Source organism: Lampetra fluviatilis, chromosome 41, assembly GCF_964198595.1.
Source record: "Lampetra fluviatilis chromosome 41, kcLamFluv1.1, whole genome shotgun sequence".
Classification (NCBI taxonomy): domain Eukaryota; kingdom Metazoa; phylum Chordata; class Hyperoartia; order Petromyzontiformes; family Petromyzontidae; genus Lampetra; species Lampetra fluviatilis.
Window position 1 is genome coordinate 3,212,385 of NC_136315.1, and position 20,730 is coordinate 3,233,114.

At 47.3% G+C, this 20,730-nt stretch overlaps 1 protein-coding gene across 1 annotated transcript; it reads right to left on the reverse strand.

Moving 5' to 3' along the window:
• Positions 1-1,400: 1,400 nt before the first annotated feature.
• PPP2CA (protein phosphatase 2 catalytic subunit alpha) lies at positions 1,401-20,562 on the reverse strand. The gene is made up of 7 exons (XM_078875328.1): positions 20,309-20,562; positions 13,830-14,039; positions 12,223-12,396; positions 10,484-10,573; positions 8,708-8,869; positions 7,246-7,364; positions 1,401-6,166 (listed from the first exon to the last, which is right to left on the reverse strand). The coding sequence occupies exons 1-7, from the start codon at positions 20,408-20,410 to the stop codon at positions 6,094-6,096; spliced, it is 930 nt and encodes a 309-aa protein (XP_078731454.1). The 5' UTR covers positions 20,411-20,562; the 3' UTR covers positions 1,401-6,093.
• Positions 20,563-20,730: the final 168 nt, after the last annotated feature.

Genomic DNA, 20,730 nt, shown 5'->3' on the forward strand with positions numbered 1-20,730 from the left:
ACCTTGACGCCTGCTGTATATTTGAAGTTTGCAGTGTCTCTCTCCCCGTGTTCGCGTGGATTTCCCCCTCCACACTTAGAATCAATACGCGCTTAAAGTATTGAGCTGCTATAATTTTACACATACGCCACTTTGGTGAGTTTGTATTTGTGGCCAGGTTTCTTCTGAAAAAGATAGCCGAGTGGGCCTTATCTGGTAAAATTAAAGTTCCGTGAAATGGTTCGCTAAACCGTGGTGGATACGAATTCAATCACCAGACAATCCGCCTTCTTCACACAACTGTCCCTCCACATGTAAACTTGTGTTTTTTTAAAATCCTTTCTATTAAGTTCGCTTGCTTGCTTACGACCGTGCAAATCATTCGGTCGTTTTTTAACCCACTTCCCGTGATCCAATCGAGCTGACATTTTCCACACAGACTCGTTGTGCGTGACAATTAATGTTCGTGAAAAATTTTTCCCAAAATTTTACACTTTTTAGGACAGAAATATTATATTTAATTACCAATTGCTTAATGGTGCAATGCAATCATCTGACCCATAGGTGGCAGCCATCTCAAGCCAGAGGACGAGAGGACTCTAGCCGCCACGCATATAAAGGATTTATAGTGAAAACCTTTGTTTTTACGGGTTATACTTGTTACACATCCCACCGGCTACATAGATTTGTGGGTGGCAACATTATTTCAGAGGCATTGACTTGACACACGGTGCGTGAAGCTTCCAAAATTGCTGGACTGCAAAGTGGCCATGAGATGGCAGTACAGCAAGACTGTCAACACGCCTGTGCGAGTGTGATTATACAGGTGGGAACAACAGGTTCCACACTGCCCACCAGGGATTACTTGTCTGTCTGTCGTGCATATTTGTCTGTCGTGCACGAATGCGCTGTCCAACCAAGTTCCTACCTGCCCACTCCGAAGGAACGCGTTTCCCTTGTGTGGGTGGGCTTTGCCCCCATATGCTGCAGTGTACTCATCAAGTGTCCTGCCACACGTGAAACACTGAAATAAGATTGTGCAAATAGACAAAACATGACTCTCCTAAAAGTCAGTTTACCACGTAGGTTTTCCCGACCAATCGTATCCATAATAAAGTTGGTTTTGGGTTAGATCGCGTAAATATAAAAGTCGATAAAACCGCCACCACCCGAAACAGCCAATTAGCAAGGTTTGTCACGCAAACAAACCTGGCAATTAGTAACTAGTCCAGCACACCGCGTGTGTTGGAGAGTAACCCTACAAGTGATTGAACACGCATCGATCCTCTTCATTAGTGTTCAGACGCCAAGTGAGGCTCTTGAAAAGGTAAATGACGTTGTTACCATAGTTGCATGTTAACACGCGCGCACACACAAAGCACGCCGAGCCCAACACACGCACGCACGCACACACAGGCAACTTTATCACACAGTTTTATTGCTTGCATTCTGACCTCCGCGGAGAGAGGGGGGCAACAACAGGCAGACCCGCGGTGGATGACACCGCCCAGCCCGATCCGGCCCGACCCCCACGAACTCAAGACGAAGGCTCCAGGCTCTCGCATGCAGCCATGGGGCCATGAGCACCAAACGACCAGAGCAGGGGACCTAAGTGGACTCCAGCATGAATACTCTTGCAGTATTACACCGCACGCAACACACTCTCGGCCACGCAAACGCCACGGGCGAGCTCCGTGCCGTCCAACAGATGTTTCACAGAGCAGCGGTTTAATATAAAGACTGCTTCGTTCAATAATGGTGATGCGACCAACTGCTTGTCTTTACCCGAACACTACCCATTCTCATGGTCCCCCAGTTATGGGAAAACCCAATACCACGCCTCGTCAGTCAGTGAACCAAATAATTGGCTGCGCAGGTATTATTTACGTAAGCGTTTTCACTACAACACTCATTCACTCCCGATGACCCACCCGGCTCGCAATTCCACGCGTAGCATCGCCAGCGCAAGTCCTTTGTAGACAAAGCAAACATTTCAACCCAACCGTTTCAACCTAAAACTTATGTTTTTATGAAGTCAACTGCGTGAGATGGGTTATAATTTGTAGAAAGGGTCTGGCCTTAGATCAAGTTGTGGTTTCACACAAACGGTGTATTCACAATGGTGGCACAAACACCGGCATGTTTCCCGTTATTTTTTCTTAACACGACTTTGCGGTCGCGCTCAGCCGAGGTGCCGACGAGACTGGATACAAAGGGGCTCCCAAGGATCAAGGTGGGATGGCCCATGTGGGTGGTGGATGTGCGAGTGTCCACGTGATCCGATCATCAACATAAAACACCTCGTGGATATTTCACCCGGTCACTTCAATCCGTGCAAGGGTAAAACATTCACGTCAGGTGCCCTCGTGCATTGGGGCCAGTGACACCTGCAGGGCCAGCACCAATGTGCCTGGGCAGAGGTGTTTCGGGGTCATAAGGATTCATCCATTACCGTTGATTATTACACTCGCGAAACCCGCATGGAATCGTGCGTGAAGGAATGAATTATGTATCATTCATGCAAAATACATGCCAAAGAGCGAATGGGACGAGTTGAGATGGAACGAGGCAGCCAGTACAACGGAGGACTTGACAATGCAAACAAAGCAGTACGAACAAGACGGACAATACGCACACTTCAAACCAGTACAGATGAGACAAAAAAGAATCAGTTCTTGAATTTAATACTGTTTCCAAATCGTGAAAAATCGCTGAGGGTGGTATCGAATCATTACATGCTCAATGGATGTCATCACACGTCCTCCCTAAATATTCTCACCCCACCGCAAGCCCACGCATGGCAATGGAAACTGCAGCAAGGCCACAGCCTCTACGCATATGCAAAACGCATCAGCATTTCCAGATGCACCATCATTGTTTTACATACACATGGAGGCTGTTGCTTTAAACATGTCGGGTGTTATTTGAAAGCTACGGTTTTCCGGCCTGCACTTATTCCATTACGATTGTGTTTCCCCATAATTTACGACAGATTGGACCATCTTTTAGCAACGAGTTGAAACGACTCCCATTAACACAAGATAAAGACTTCGGAGTGAAACAATTTTGACTAGTTATGTATACATTTGAAAACTAGTTCCTTTCAGTTGGGCCGTGATTAACTAAATGTGAGAGTTTCACAGTTCTATAGGACCAGCTTGGGAAGTAATCAAACCCAATGATCGGAGGTTGGCCTCGCAGAAGAGGGTTCATTTTTCTCAAATGGGATCATTCATCTCCAAGGTTTAAGGATATCACCTGATTGACATTAGTTGCCCTAAACCGGTTTGATTGAAACGTTGAACCAAAAATTCGGTAACACCAAACTGGTTTTAAGCCAAAGATTGTCAAATCGGTTTCACCAAAGTGGATTTACAAGTGTAGTCAATTGTTGCACTAAACCGGTTTACTGTCCTTCGTGCAAACAGAGCTCTCGTGTTGCACAACGCCAAGCCCACTGGCGTGAAGACCGACGCTTCTCAACGCATGCAGCTCAAGGTAAATTCCAGTCCACGGTCACAAACCAGTGGCCAGTGCACATACATCACCCTAAACATCAAACAGCCCACAATACGAGCCGAAGCTCGTCTCGAGCAAGATACACACCGAGACGGTGTCTCTTGGGCTGCCCAACACGGGTCTAAAGCGGACTAGCTCAGTGGTTAGCTAGCAGAGCAGTTTGGTTTCTGGGTTGTGTAATTTTCTTGTTCTCTTTTAAAGCAAAATTACATTAATGAATTGCATGCAGCATGCAACAAAAAATTTCACTTGGGGTAATGGGGTGGAAAAACATTGCTATTTTGACAGATAAAAAAGCACAAATATTGATGAACAATTAGTTTACCAATTCTCTTTCATGGACCATAGAGAAATGGGTAGATTTAGCCATCTCGAGTGGTGCGATAATCCTGTTCTGGCCAATGTACCTATCACCACGGCAAATGATTGAACCTGCCCATGGTAAAAGTGGTCCTGGAACCAATAAAGTGGAGAAGTGAACAGAGGGTCCTCTGGTGACAGACTGAAGGTGGGGGATTGAGTAGGGATCGTATGCGGGTTTCGTACTTGTGGCTAGTTGGTTCAGTTAATGGGCCATCATTTGGTATCCATCATGCCAACTTAGCTCAATAACGAGCAATCGTGGGCAAAGGCCCACCCACGGCAGTCAGTGATGGCAGGGTTGTTGCTGTTGCTATGTAAGGTTTTAATAAAAATTGAAGATTACGAGTAACCTGGCAGGGCCTGCGACGAGCACGCTTCCTCCGTCGGTGTAAGGCTAGAATTTGGTTGGCTAGTGTGTTCTGCCCACATCCTGTGTGCATCTTACACAAAAGCCCTTTTCAGAGATTGCCATTTCTGGTTGTTAACGTTACATGAACACTCCTGTCCAACTATGCAATCACGCGGCACGTGCAGTTATAAGGTTTATTTGTTCCCATTGGTCACCGCAGTCGAGCGTGAACACACATGCGAGGCTTAAAACAAGAGTAATTTGGGGTTGCAGCTACCCCAGTCGAGACCACACGCACGAGTCTGCATTTGTGGCCCGAGCGTGGCCAGTAGGCCAGTAGCGCATGACCGAGGTGACTCGCAGACCAGTCTAGCAGCAAGAGCCTCGGGTAGTTCCTCCGACCAAAGACACCTTCAAGTACTCTCAGCAGCGGCGGCCAAGGCAGCTCAAAGCATCACGAAAACGTGCAGAGGGAGCGCGAGGCCGAAACCACTTGAACTTCAGTGCTTGGGACGGAAATAAATTGTATTTCTTCATTTGTGATACAAACCTCGAAGGCCCCGCGTCGTCATCATCATCATCTCCCACAACCAATGACACTGGGAACAAGATGCAGGGCCGTGCCACTGGTGACTTCTTGGTGGTTAAAAACCCTGGGGGCGACTGGTTCGTGGGGAAGGTCTCGCTGCTTCTGGGTCAGTGTGCGGTGGATAGCACCATGAAGGCTCACGGGGATCTCCCTACCATCAGCTCTGCACAGCACAGGTGCCGTCACCACCATCACCCACAACCAGATCCAGGAGATCGCGGTGGACGTGTGACTTCTCACAGGTGTCACATGACCTCCGTTCTGTCGTGCAGGGCTGAGGGCAAGGCGTTAGCCCTGCCAGAGTAACCGTACCACTCAAACCGAGACGGCTACTTCGGGTAATTTATCTCTCCCCTCTCTCTCATCCGGTGGGGTCTACTACAGTGGAGGGGTCTGCGGTGGTGCGGGCACCCACCGAGGGAGCGGGGCGGTGTCGTGCAAGCGAAAAGCGGCCTTAAGACTTAAACGCAAAGGGGGACAGGGGCCGAAACTTGGATGACTAAGCCGAGCTGCAGTTTGAATCGCATCAAAATACTTTGGTTGCGGCAAGGAGGCCGCGATTGAGGGGGGCGGATGGGTGGGGGGCGGGCGGGGGAGACATGGTCGCAGGCCACCTTGCTCTGATACAAACTTCCACAGCAGATCTCACAGTAAAACAATTAAAAAGCGTACGTATTTAGCCTTTAACATTATCTTTGACCTCTGAAATAGAGGCAAAAACGTTTTGAAGCCTGAAGACAGCTTCATCCCAGCCCTGTTAATCAATAAAAATAGACATTCAGCAGAGAGAACGAATACAAACAAAATATAGAATGTTAGAGAGAGAATCAATCAAGTGTGAATGTATGTATTTCTCTGCAACCTCCAGAACTCCTTCCCACACTTCAGCAGTAGTCACAAGCACAAGTGGATTCCTAACAGCGTCTGCACCTATTTTGTTCATGCGGAATACCGATGGGTGGTAGCATTTGCGTGTTTTCCAAACGAACGGACTGCATTGAAATTGATCGTTCCGTACGAACAACGTCGAAGTAAAGTGCTTCAAAAGGACTTCACAACAACGTCGTTAGCATGTAGCCTGCCGTCGTGTGGATCGTAAAAAGGCGTACTGCCGTGTTCGACTGACTGAAGTGTGGGCGGGGAGCGTCGGCGATCGTCGTTAAGATGAGGTTGACGCTTATAAAACAAGAGCGGTCCCGCGAGGGGACGGTGAGACAAGGGTTGAGAGCTCCACTGAAAACGGTTTGCGACGCGGACGGAGGCCCTTGCCCTGCAGGAAGAGCTTCTGGCGCCATTACAGGAAGTAGTCGGGGGTGCGGCGAGTGACGTGAGGTTCCCCTCGCCGAGGGGCTGGGTCAAACTGCAGGCTGTGAGGGGGGGGGAGGCGGACACCAGGCAAACATCAAAACATTCTCACCCACTCCACCTAGTCTCTCTCGCAAGTGCCGCTCAACCAACCGCACACTCTCGCCGTGATAGCATCGTCGCTTTGTGCACTTCAGCCGGTTACGTGGTTGGGATAAGTACATTTCTGTTATTAATGCACATCACATTCATCATTAATTTAAGTAAAATACCATTATTATGAATATTAATGACGTCGGGAGCAATATTTAGAATCGCTTATACTTTTTGCTAAAAAACATTTTTAGAATTGCGCAAGCGGTCTTGTACAAGGGTCCCCAGTTATTAAAATCTTGCCACACACGTACCCCATTATTTTGCGGGTTACAAGACGCAAGCTTTTGATCCCTGTGCATGCAACCTGTGTACGAGTAACCTGTGTGTGCGCGCGTAACCTGTGTGTGCGCGAGTAACCTGTGTGCGTGTGCGTAACCTGTGTGTGCGCGCGTAACCTGTGTGTGCGCGAGTAACCTGTGTGCGTGTGCGTAACCTGTGTGCGCGAGTAACCTGTGTGTGCGCGAGTAACCTGTGTGCGTGTGCGTAACCTGTGTGCGCGAGTAACCTGTGTGTGCGCGAGTAACCTGTGTGTGCGCGCGTAACCTGTGTGCGTGTGCGTAACCTGTGTGCGCGAGTAACCTGTGTGCGTGTGCGTAACCTGTGTGCGTGTGCGTAACCTGTGTGTGCGCGCGTAACCTGTGTGTGCGCGAGTAACCTGTGTGCGTGTGCGTAACCTGTGTGCGCGAGTAACCTGTGTGTGCGCGAGTAACCTGTGTGTGCGCGCGTAACCTGTGTGCGTGTGCGTAACCTGTGTGCGTGTGCGTAACCTGTGTGCGTGTGCGTAACCTGTGTGCGTGTGCGTAACCTGTGTGTGCGTGTGCGTAACCTGTGTGTGCGTGTGCGTAACCTGTGTGCGTGTGCGTAACCTGTGTGCGCGCGTAACCTGTGTGCGTGTGCGTAACCTGTGTGTGCGCGTGTAACCTGTGTGCGTGTGCGTAACCTGTGTGTGCGCGTGTAACCTGTGTGCGTGTGCGCAACGACTCACAAAGAGTACTTGAGAGTGTCATCGAGCTCCATGATGGCCGCCTGATTGCCGCAGCGGTAGCAGTAGTTGGGCGCGCTGAAGATGGTAACAACGTTGCGATCGTGGCACCAGTTGTAACCCTGTGGAGCAAAGCGCACGCCATCACCGAGCGAGCAGCGGAGGATATGCACGTGGTCTGTAATCCAGCAACGCGGATTGGTGGATCGTGTAAATGTTCCGAATATACATTCCCGCGGGCATCGAGGTGCCATGCAGAAGGTAGTACACACACAAGTGGGGACTAATTCTCCATATTTTTTCATCGGTGGGTTTTCACCCACAAGTATAAACACTCGTGATTATTTGGCCGAAAACATCATAAAAGTAAAATCGAGTGTAGCAGAACAAAAAGAGTCCTTGGGCAATGTGGCTCTCTTGGATAAATAAAAAAAATGCACGGGTAAGGGTGCCGTGATATGTTGCGTGATGCGTTATATCAAGATTTCTCAATGACATGGCGTCTCCTTGCACAATACGGCGATTGCTGCTTATTGTCAGTGTCCCCTATTGTACTCTTTATTGTGTTGCTTTTTTGCTTTGTACAAATAAACCATGCTTAAACAGATCTTTAACCGCAGTTCACTTTATGCTCATCTGTAATAGCTTTGTTTTGGATGACCCCAGGAAAATATGTAACCGATTGAGGTCACGACCCAACATTGCGTACATTCTAGCTATTGCCGTGTAGATTGCCGCTATTGCCAAACCTGCTGCAGGGTTCACGTTTACGACATCACTTCTGAGCTGTTCCCACAAAAACATGCCCGTCGCGTGCATCGGATGACGTCACTTTTGTTGCCATGAACACAACTTAAATGATTACGCACGTTTATGAACCATGAAAATTTTAAACTCCAAACAATGATCTGAAATTGTCCATAACAAAGCATGTGAATGTTTAAAAATCAGAAAGTCATCCTTAACTTCTACATGGACAGACCCACTGTTTTGTCTGTATATTGGTTTTCAACCTACGAGATTCGGCACGCCACCGCCCCCCAAAAGCCTTTTATCATCAAGGCTGCGGCCAAGATACCGTGCAGGGGAAATATCAAACGTATACAGCGATCGTCAGTGCCACATTATGACAACACGCTAAACACAACACAAAATAAATGCATAACTATCACCGCGTGACTAGGAGGCATGGACATGTAATCTCTCTCTCTGTATTGTGGGCTAAGTAAAATGGGCAAGGGGGTGGGGGGGGTTAGGCACTGGGGGGGGCTGCCACACCAAAATGGTTGATGACCATTTTAAAATATTAGATAAATTGGAACTGGTCAAACTTCCCAATGTAGCAGGACCCTCCTGATCGTGAGTCTTGAGTCTCGGCGTGGCTGTACAGGATCAACAAAGGCATGGCAAGGGGTGGGGTAGTGGGCGAAGGAGGGAGGCACGGGCACAGCAAACGGGTAGTGACCTCCATGACGAGCTGGTGGGCACGTGACACAAGTGTCAGCCCGTTGCTGTGGTTGAACGTTTCGGAGATGTCCTGGCCGAATGTGTAGCCGGCACCGCGTGGGGAGATGCCCCAGCCTCCACGGTCGTCAGGGTCCGACCACAGCAGGTCACACATGGGGCCCTACGCGACATACACACACAACGATCAACATTCATACTTACACAACATACAACAGTCAAGAACTATGCACCCAACATAGATACAACATACAACGTTCAACATTTTACACACAAAATATACAATATATGCAATAAACACGACACACATCATGCAGGCAAACACAATGTTCAACATTCACACAAAGACATATTTCCTCCCGTATAGTTTTTGGCAGACTATTGGGGCAAATCCTTTTAGCGAGCACTTATAAAGGCCAGCACGGCACACAAAGGGGTGGGTGACCACGACCACACACGGCCACCTTTGTTTACCCAGTGATGATCTTTACACAGCACACGAGGTACTTGTATTTAAAGCTGAGTCGACCTAGGGGAGACCCATGACAGGTTCACATTTTCTTCACTTTTGTTGGTAATGAACGGGAATCGTACTTGGGTCGCTGGTTTCGTAGCAGTGCGTCAACCACTACACTACCGCTCGAGTGTAAACCAGTCACATGCACACATTATAGACACGCCACACATGCACTCCACACGCATGTGCAGCCCACATAGCATAACCTGTGGTTTAACATTCTCCACCTAATTTGAGTAATCATAGCTCATTTTAAGTCTGCAAGCCTCTTAAATCATAAACAAAGGATTAAGGAATATTAAAATGTTTCTTTCTTCTTCTATGCAGGCTATGTTGGCCCGAATGGAGGCCAATTCCAAGTAGTAGAAGCTCAGGTGGCCAAGGAGCACAGTGAGCGGCTCGCAATCGCAAGTTCAAATCCTGGTTGGGGGTTGACTCAGTCCACATCGTCCCTTCCAGGGTCAACAATCAGAATATTTATTCACACTGGAGGAATCCTGAGCTACAAATCTCTTTCACAGATGAGAATAACGCAAGTGCCACTTTGATGTGGTTGCCATGTGAACGTACTTGCTCTCATCATAGGACTGTGGAAGTTTCGCCACAGGCTCAGCGGCTCTTCAAGAGGATAGGAGGACCAATGACCTCAATACTTGAAATATCGCTTTGGCAATGCCTTGCTGAAAGCGAGCCCAGATGAGGCTTTATAGAATAAACTATTTTTTTTTGCATTTCACCAGGTGAGGTCCACCGAGTTGATCATTTGCTTTTTACCCTTTCATCTGGCAACAAAACTGACACCTTTTTTACAAGGAGTCATGTTTGCATAGACCACAATACCTGCAGTCATAATGCAAACAAAAAACATAACTCTGATAATGTATGCACTGTCCTTGAAGTTGATTGGTCCACAACAGAGACAGCTTTCCTTAGAGCCTAGTGTCACATGGTGTTGGACCAGAAGACGCCAAAAGGCGCAAAAGGTGTCAGTTTTGTTGCCAGATGAAAGGGTAAAAAAACAATTACACATTTTTTACTGGCAAATGAGGTTCCAAATGGTGTCCACCGAGTTGTTTAGCTCTATTTCAGAAGCAACCTGGCCACAAATGTTAACTCAAACACATCAACGGAATATGGTGTGACGCAGAATCCCATGGCAGGCTGGTCGGCCAGAGGGGGGACAAAGAGCCGGCAGCAGTCACCACTTTTGACTTTATCCAAGTTTCTCGTGAAGGGGGATGGTGGGGGGGGTATCCGTACCTCATGAGGGACCTCTTGTAGACGGTCGAGAGCTCGGATGTGGTCCAGCGTGTCGATGGAGGGGGAGAGGCCTCCGTGCAGGCAGAAAATCTACACGGCACACGTGCGCCACCACACACCATCGTCAACCAATTCCACCGGGCGGCGCATCCTGGCAGTGCTAACTCTCTCCTTCGCAGAGGAATTGTTGTGCTTGTGAGAATCAATCAGTGAGGAGTGCAGGCTGCAGCATGGATACCATGCAGGAGAAATTTCAAATGTGCGCGGGCCACATCAGTGTGGTGTTACGGCCAAAAACACACTTAATACACGACATGAAACAAATACCTATCACCGCACTCGAGGTGCAGACTTGTGATCTCTCTGTATTGTGGCCTTGTAGCCTTATGCGGGGGATGGGGGGGGGGCATGCGGGGGATGGGGGGGGGGCATGCGGGGGAGAGTGCAGGGACCAGTCTTCATTGGCAAGGGACACCATACCAAAAAGGATGGGGGGGGGGACCACCGATTAAATATTTATGCAAATTTTTTCCAATGTTACCTTTGCGACAAATGGGACAAAAGACAGGTGACGCAAAGCAAGCAGAACAATGAGAGGTTACACACAAGACCAAACCATGACCTCGAACCATAACAATTCATCTTATAGCACACGGGCAAGAATTGTTAGAAAGATAATCAACGCAGTCAACAAAACCCAGTGCCAATTTCCACTGAGAGAGAACGCCCCTACCACCCTCCTACTGCCCCCCCCACCCGCCATGTGAGATCCAGCAAGGGCCAGTCTCTATATCCGGACCCCTGCTGCACACGTTGAGCCCACCGGAGCAGAACAGCAGCGCCGGCTACACCGGAGGCGTGCAAGTGAGCTCTCACGTTCACATGATCTCAACTCAATTACGATTGCCCAACATCCGATCTGGCGCCACACACAGACACCCAGAGCGAGCGCTGCTGGCCGTCCATTGCCGCACACAGCCGTGCCTTTCATGGTTGTGGTTTTTTCTTCTTCTCTTTTGAGAGTCGGTGAAAATAACGTTTAAAATTCGAAAATAAATCCAAACGGTCGGACGATGGGGCTGGCCACACAGCGCCTAGCATTACCGACTGCGTTCTAACAGGGAAGTGATAACATGAGGCTGAAGTTTTAGGGAATGAACCGACTTAAGGTTTCTGTTTGTGTGCGACTGCCAATCAATGGAGGTCAGTACAGAGAATATTTTTTGTTGAAGTAAAGCTTTAAAATATAACACGCATTAAGCAACTCACACCACATCTCAAACACTTAAAAGGGCACACACCCCCCCCCCCCCCAAGGAGCAGCTGTCCCTGTGCGGCACAATGTCTACTTGGCATCTGGTCTGCAACCGGATTATTCCTCTACCAGTGGGGGGAGGGTGCCAGGCGATGACTGCCATATATAATCTCAATGGAGTCATTTTTAATGAGTACACGCAAAACTCTGTAATTTGTTTGATTTCCTATTAAGACTATAAAAAAGTGCACAATTATGTGAGGCAGCAAGACACACTGCTAAATTCTGCACTGCCCAGTGGCACTTAGCTGGCGCTGATCAAAGGCATACACAACAGCAAGAAATGAAAACGTATTTCTTTAGAACTACTTTAGCGTTCAGTTTGTCGTCCTTACCCGGCACCTCCGATTAGCACGGTTGGCAAAGCACGGTGCGAAAGAAGTTCAACATCGTACCAACTTCAAAATCGGCACCACGCTCGCACCTGTCTGTCGACGAGTGCCGTGAGGGGGAGGAAGTCGAAGAGGTCGGTGAAGTACTTCCACACGTTGGCGTTGCCGTACTTGCGCAGGCACTCGTCGTAGAAGCCGTAGACCTGGGTGATCTGTCGTGACTCGTGGTTCCCGCGCAGGATCGTGATGCGTTCGCGATAGCGCACCTGCCAGGCAGGGGCGCGCGCAAACGCCGCGTCACACTCGGCGCATACTCAATACACACTCGTGGCAACCCAAGTTGTAAGCGTTGCGCGTTTGTAAATGTCATTTATCACCGCTAAAACGAACGTGTTCCTCACACTTGCGCCATTTAACTATTTTTACTTTTTATTTTACCAGGTAAGGCTCAATGAGCTACGTAGCTCTTATTCAGAAGCGACTGACCGCAAATGATGGCTCAAAGAAATGGCTTATCATGTTGACGTTTATAGGATGCATACATAGCAGTCAAAAAAAATCCACACCACCACGGGGAGAACATCCAAACTCCGAATATACAGTAGGCGACAGGGTGGGGATTGAACCCATGACCCTCCTGTATACCAGACGAGGTCGTTAATATTAACAGTCAGTACTCTTTGCCTATAAACACGGTGACGCACTGCATGTCGACACCAATCCAGTGCTTGCTTGTGCTGAATCAATGCTGCTGGGATTATTTACCTCCAGAAGGCCATGTGTGAAAGGTTATATTTGCCTGTTTCTAAATGTAACTTACTCACCGCTGCGAAGAGAACGTGGTTGTCACACTCGTGCCATGAGTAAAAAGTCAGAGTGATTTCCGGCTCGCATGACATATATTGAGGTGCTGCTCAACGCTGAGCCAGTGGTGGAAATTCCACGTTCCTATGGTGGGGGGCGAGTCTATCGATAGGGCAACCAACGTTAACTTCCCAATTAGGCTCCCGCCTGGTTAATGGTCATGGAACTGACGGCAAAACTAAAACAAATTCACAGTCCATCAGTCACACACGGCTTCAAGGAGTGCATAACTTAAGCACCATTGTTTCACAAGCAAACTCCATTTAGGGCCATCGTGCTATTGACGAATGTGTAGAGTATGTCTTGTGTGCTTGTGCAACACTGACAAAGCAACATCACCAAAAATACTTGGTTTGACACAGGTTGAAAATTCACGTTTCGAGTTTACGAATTTCATTTAACCAGTGCAAGAACTCATGGGACAGGAGGAATAATGGGGACAAGACTAAAGACAAATGTCGTCTCATTGAAAGAGTGACCCTGGGTCAGGAAATCAACGAGTGGCCTCTGCTCCCAACTAAGGTGTGCCGCGGTGGCGAGATGTTAACTACCTCGCCTGGTATAAAGGAGGTCGCGAGTTCGATCCCGACCTTGATATCCGTATATTTGGAGTTTGCATATTCTCCCCGTGGTCGCGTAGATTTTTCCTCCAGATCCTCCGGGTTTTCCCTCCACATTTTAGAAACATGCGTTTAGAGTATTTGGCTGCAATACATGTCCGCACGATAAACCACTTCATTGGGCTATCGTTTGTGATAGCCAGGTCGCTCCTTAAAGAGCTATATAGTACAAGTAAAATAAAAATAGTTTATATAGTTTGTCTCCCCATCTTTACCTTGAGTGCAACGAGCAGCGACACAGTCTCCACCGAGTAGTATCCCCGGTCCACGTAGTCGCCCATGAAGAGGTAGTTGGTGTCCGGGGACTTCCCGCCGATGTTGAAGAGCTCGATGAGGTCATGGAACTGGCCGTGGACGTCCCCGCACACAGTGACGGGGCAACGCACCTCCTGCACATTCGACTCCTTCGTCAGGATCTCCTTGGCCTGAGAGAGAGTGGAGGGGGGCGAGATGGGGACGAGAGGGTGGGAGGGGGGCCTGACGGTGAGCGAGATTCGCCGGCAACGCAGGGCACCATCAGCACCTCTCGCTCATTTACTCAAATACGAAAACATATAAATATGCTCGCTCACACCATTGCTGGCGTAAGAGGGCCTCCAGTAGAGAGTACTAGAGAGCCCCTTTAGAGAATATTTAGCCATCCGGACCAAGCGTCCACCCTATATCGTCCGATTTTACTGTATCCACATTTTGCCGCACCACATGCAACATGTCAATCAACTGGGTGGTTTCCTAAACAAACAAATTACAATAAAAATGTATAAATTATTGAAATGCTGAACACTCAGATGCGGTCGACAAATTTTCTTTGATTTTGGGCTATTAGTGGATCGTGGCTTGCCGGGCTACAGAACTCAGCAGGTATGTTGGATTTTTTTACGCATTTGCCGAGCATACGCGATGGTTCCTACATGTTGAGTGGCCAGAAACACACGCAGCGCGATCAGAGTTAAAATAGACAAGTGTTAACCTTTCTTGAATTGAGCAAAGATAAAAAGATTTTGGGAAAATAAAAAAAGGGGGAGAGGGGGAAATAGACGAGGGGAGGAATTCCAGACTGCAGCAATGCAGAGAAAGAAGCAGAAAGAGAAGCGATGTAACTTGCAGTTTGGTGAGTGGATGAGTATGTATATTGAACTTCTTTTTCACCATACGTAGCCAAACATGCGAATTGAAGGTGCAATGAGTGTGGTATGTATAGTATAAAGGTTCAACACAGCGCAGGCAGTACTAAAAATGGATCAATGCAAGCATGTGGATGGAACATGTACTCTTAATAACAATGCTATACACGTCCGCTCATTCTTTTGGCCGGTACCATTCCAACCGTTATATATAACTCAAAGCCAGTAGTGTCCAATCAAATGTCCATGACAGGAGGACGAGATGCACAACAGATACTGCTGCTGCTATGATACGGCCATGATGGAATTATTTAAATGCCGGCTTGTTCTGTTCTGTGTTCTACGGGTTATTTCGTATCACCATGGGCTCCTGCCTCTTCCATCTAAATCACAACTGCCAACTCCATATAACTTTAATCGCAATTGTATTTCGCACGTATCATCGTCTCTTTACATACCGAGTGTCATTTATCCTGAGCAGGGTTTTGTTACAGGAAATACATTAAAGTTTTATTTATTTGTGCGTGCGCAGTTGTTTTATTTAAATTTTGTATTGATATTATTTAGCGCAGTCTTCATCAGTGCCGATCCATTTGGAATATTCTGCTACATATTGACATTGTGCAAAAAGGAGTTATGACGGCTGTGCGATTCTCAATTTAAATTATTAATGCTTTACGCCGTAGCAATAACGTCTATGTTATTGGGGCTATGTATCAATACTGTATACAGTGACAATTGACATTGTCACTGTTAAACTCAGTGACAATGTCTGGGTATAGATTCTATTCACAGTAGCTTTGTCTAGGTATCAATATTCCATAGTAGTTACGTCTATGCTATGGACACTAATTAACGGAGTATGCAGTCACGCTGTTTATACTGTAACATGTGTTACTATTACAATTGTTTATCCAGGAAATCCTCTGCGAGTCTCAAGACTATTTATCAAGAGGGTCCTCCTTTATTGAGCTATCATTTGTGGCCAGGTTGCTTCTGAAAATAAGTTTACACCTCAGTGGGCTTTCACGAGTAAGATGGGGATGGTTTAGTTTTATTTGTATGTGTTTTTGGTGATTCGTTTACCTTTCTTGAAATTTGCACTACTATCATGTTTTTGTATTGTTTGTTGTAACGCTCTTACCCGCCACACTGGACATCTGTGAAGAGCTTTATAACTCATCGGATTCCTCCAGTATAAATACATATTCGAATTGCTGGGTATTTCCCAATTAAGCGATTTCAGTTTTTTTTATTTGACCAAGACGCCAGCATACAATGGCCTACTCTTTCATAAATGATGCTACAGGATCTTTAACATCTATGGTTAAGCAAACAGTACATATGTTATGGTTGTCACACCCAGTGTGTAACCAGGGCGGCCTGTACAATACGAACAATCTGCGAACAAACCTCTGCAAGCAATGCTGTGCAGATTATCAATGCTGTACAACACAGCAACTATGTTTATCAATTAAAGTTAAGTCAATTTTGTTTATCCAAGTGAGAAATCGAGACCAGTTAAAGTCTCAGTTGCAAGAGCGACCAGGGTGACCAAACAAATACAATTTACTTAATAAAAAAGGTAGAGCAATGGAGCAAATAGAAATTAATACAACCAACTGTGTCGTATGAGAAATTATAAATATTTAATAAACAACCCAGTTTTCATTAATACATTATCTGTAGCACAAGTCGGCTCGGGCAGATCTTATTAGTCCGATCATGGCACAATTAGAATTGTTACAGAAACGTATACAAGTCGACAAGGATATGTCAAAGTCAATTGAAGTTATCAAAGAATCGAAAGTTTAGCATCGCGTTGTTATTCATAATGGGATAGTAGCCAAGGACATTCTTGAAGTGACGGAACACCATGAGCTTGGGGCATAAACAAAAAGAGAGTGAAACCCATGAGAGATTCCTTCTGTCCTTGGTACAGTGGAAACGGTGTTGTGGGCTTCTACGGTCGAGGGTTTTGGTAATGAATAAACGCTTGGGATTTTGTAAGGGCTTGAGTTATGCTTGTATGCATGAAAATAATTTTGCACCCAATGAATCTCCCTTGCCAATTGAAAGGGCATGATAAATGGTCTTAGAATACAAATACATGAGTGGAATACCGTAGTTTGTAAGATAAAGAGTTTGGCAGAATGAGATAAGGTTTGGCTAATCCAATTGTGTTATTGCTTGATTTGCATGTCACCAGCAGAGTCTATGACATGTACAGAGGTAGCATCTATCAAATGTTTTAGCGAAATAGCTTTCGTTTCTCTACAAATTTCCCATCGTCATTTTTCATGACTTTCTTAAATACTCTTGACGAGGATTGAAAATGAGAATCGAGCCAGATGCCAAGATACTAGTTGTAGAAGGAAAGATGTTCAAGTGCTGTGCGAGAATGGTGGTCATGGGCAATTTTCATTGGCTCGGAGCTTTCTTAGACCAGGGGGCTCATAAAAGGAACACGCTTGGTCTTGTTGTCACTCAGGTGACATTAAGGCGAAAACATTTTTTGGATGGTTGTGAAATCGTCTTGTTTTAGTTGTACATGAATGTAGATGGCTGGCGTACAATCATGTCATCGGCATAAAGTTGAATTTCAGAATGAGCTATAGTTGATGCTATGATATTGTATGTTGAACGTCTTTCGCACCGTACTCAGCCAACCGTGCTAATCGGAGGTGCGTTGGAAGGACAACAATCTAAAACACAAGCAAATTTTTTTTTAAATCCTTTATACTGTATTAAGTTCACTTGCTTGCTTGCGCGCTTACGACCGTGCAAATCTTTCGGTCGTTTTTTAACCCACTTCCCGTGATCCAATCGAGCTGACATTTTGCACACAGAATCGTTGTGCGTGACAATTTAATTTGGTGAAATTTTTTTTCCTAAATTTTCCACTTTAGGAAAAAAAAATCATATTTAATTTAAAATACCAATGTGATAAAAATGAAACTCTTACTCAAGAAAATCAGAAATGAATAATAAAATAAAACCGATGCCACGCATATAAAGGATTTATAGTGAAAAACTTTGTTTTTACGGGTTAATTTTTATTGAATGAGAATAGGACTGAGCACGGAATCCCGTGGAATACGTTTGGCGAGTGAAATCAGAAGGTTGACCATGGTGGATGGGGGTTGGGGAAGGAAATCCAGGCTCTTGGGCAAGTAGAAAACCAGCGACTTCCGGCTATGCAGATATTCACGGAGGGTTTGGAGAGGCCATTGTCGATTTCAGCAGACAGCAATGTGGGGGGCTGGCTGGGATTGTGATTCAGTGGATCCCGAGTATTCGGGGGTGATGTGCCGCCTTCGTTTATAATGCTGTACACGGTAACAAAGGTATGAAATTCTAGATTTGAAGCTTTCGTGACTGCAAGCATTCATATTCTTAGGTTTTTTCGGTAAAGTCACGTAGGTAAAAAATTATAATTAATAAAAAGTAAAATAAAAATAACATAAAAATCACGACGTTTCGGAGGCAACACAAGGTATGAAAACTAAGAACAGGTTTTACCCTTTCTGGCAGTAAAACAGGAGGCGTTAAGATAGAAATCTTTTGCAAGGAATTGTCTGCATTCACCACACACGGAATTTGTGGCGAACATGCAAACAAACATGCTCTGATAATATATGTTGCATTGTCTTTGAAACCTAATGGTCTACACCTAGAGACAGCAGCCTTCTTTAGGGCCGAGTCTCATGAGCGTCATACCAGAGCACGCCAAAAGGCGAACAGCACAAAGACAATGCACAATCAGAGCATTTATAGCTCGGGATGAGCAGCTACAAAATGGGACCTTTATCCAGTACCAAGGCATTACAAGGCGAAACCTATTCTGATTTTTTTCATATTTTGATACTGGCAACAAGGCCCATTTAGTAACAATAGTATTGTTATTCTTGGTTCTTTCGGTAAAGTCACGTAGAAGGGAAATAATAAAAATATACAAATTCTCACGACGTTTCGACTGCAACACAATCATCATCAGGTGTGAAATCCACAGCAAGATTTCACACCTGATGAGGATTGCTTGTGTTGCAGTCGAAACGTCGTGAGAATTTGTATTGTTTTTATATATTTTATTATTTCCCTTCTACGTGACTTTACCGAAAGAACCAATAATATGAATCCCTGCAGTCACGAAAGCTTTAAATCAAAAAATAGTATCGTTATGGAGCGTATCTGTTCAAAGCCCCGCAAGTCAACATTTGCACACAAAGTGGAGGAACAGGGGTCGGCCAACCATAATAACATGAGCCATGATTTTTTTTCGGATTCCGTAAAACAACTCGATATTTTAAGAGCCGCAATGCATGTGAACACGAGAGGGCCCTGAAGAAAATAAAGCCGCAGGTTGCAGACCCCTGATCGAGAACTCCCAATCCCTCACCCCCTCTCTCCCCATCGCAATGCGTTAGGGGGGGCATCCATTTAGTATGTACACATGGAGGGGGAGGGTTAACCCAAATGAGTACGCTCGTGTATTGGGGGGGGGTCTACTGACAATGTACGCATAGGAAACGGGGGGGGGGGGGGTGAAGCCTCGATAATAATTTGTCTCCATTGGCCTTCAAATTAGCTAAATCGTCCGGCGGGGTGTAAAAAGTATGCGTTCGTACAGGGCGGGGGGGGGGGGGTCAAGTTGACATTTTTGCGTACGTACTAAATCGATGGCCCCTTACTGTTCAAGTCCAGGCTCACACCCCCGTCTCTTTGTTCCTTTCGTTTAGGTCTGCCCGCCCAGAAATATACATCAATAACATTGGCCTGCATTGGCAACGTTTCGGGCAAATGGTCCGTCATGGTGTAATCCAGGGTCCTTGATGCATGAACGCGTCACCCATTATGTATTTTGTTCACCACAATCGCACCTTCCATTTTTGAGTTTCGCGAGTGCCATTTGATGTACAATCGCATCCAATCCGTACGTTAGTGTACAACACATTAATAAAAAAAGAAAACCATTGTATGCGGGGCACGGTATAATATCCGCCCACGTTATTTCGAGGGCCCCCCCCCCTTACACTGCGCTCCGCAAGTCCCCAGGGTACTGAATGGGGGGGGGGGGGGGGGGAGTGAGGGAGCCGGTCTCAGAGAGCGAGCGGCGACACTGAAAGCCGCCGCCGAACTAGGCAAATGGGGGGGTACGCGGAGCGCCGCGGCCTCACGGGCCTCTGCCCAATGGCAGCGCCCGACAGGGGAGACCCGCGGCGCCTCTCGGCAAATGGAGAAACGCGGCACGGAACAACTCGGCAGGACCCCCCCCACCCCGCGGCCTCCTGCCCAATGGGAGCGCCCGACACGGAGCGAGCCGGGGCTGTCGGAGCCTCCCCGAGCCCAGTCTCCCGCCTTACCCCGCTATGGCGCCGCCTCTACACCCCACCACAAACCCACCACAGGGTGCGGGAACCGGTAGAGGGATGGAGGAGAGACACGGGGTAAATGGGGGGGAGAGAGGAGGAGGCGATGCGAGTTGTGGTTCCCGCGTTCTCACGAACACCTCCCGCGCGCTTTGCCTTGCGACCAGAGGCCTCGCCCATCCCGCCCGCCCGGTCACCCACCTTCTCGCATAGCGTCTTGACTTGGCCCTCGGACAGCTGCTTGCACTCGGACAACTGCTCGATCCACTGATCCAGTTCCTTCACCGAGGACTTTTCCTCCATGGTCGATTTTCGCCGCGCGGCGTGGTTCGTGTGCGAGCGGGCGCCGGTTCCTCCTCCCCTCTCGACTGAGCAGCTCAGCGGGTCGCTCGCCTCTTCTTCTCCCCTACCGCGGCAATGGCGGCCAGAGACACGTGACGTCACCGCCTTCCTGTCGTGGAACGTCACGGCACGCCCTCTCGTGACGTCACCGCCGCCACACCCCCCTCCCCGAGTCGGATGTTAAGTACCGCCTCTACATGACGTCATGCAACTGCCCACCCCCCCTTTGGGATAACACGCCCCTCCCTAATTTCTCGTGACGTCACGCGGGTTATCACCAC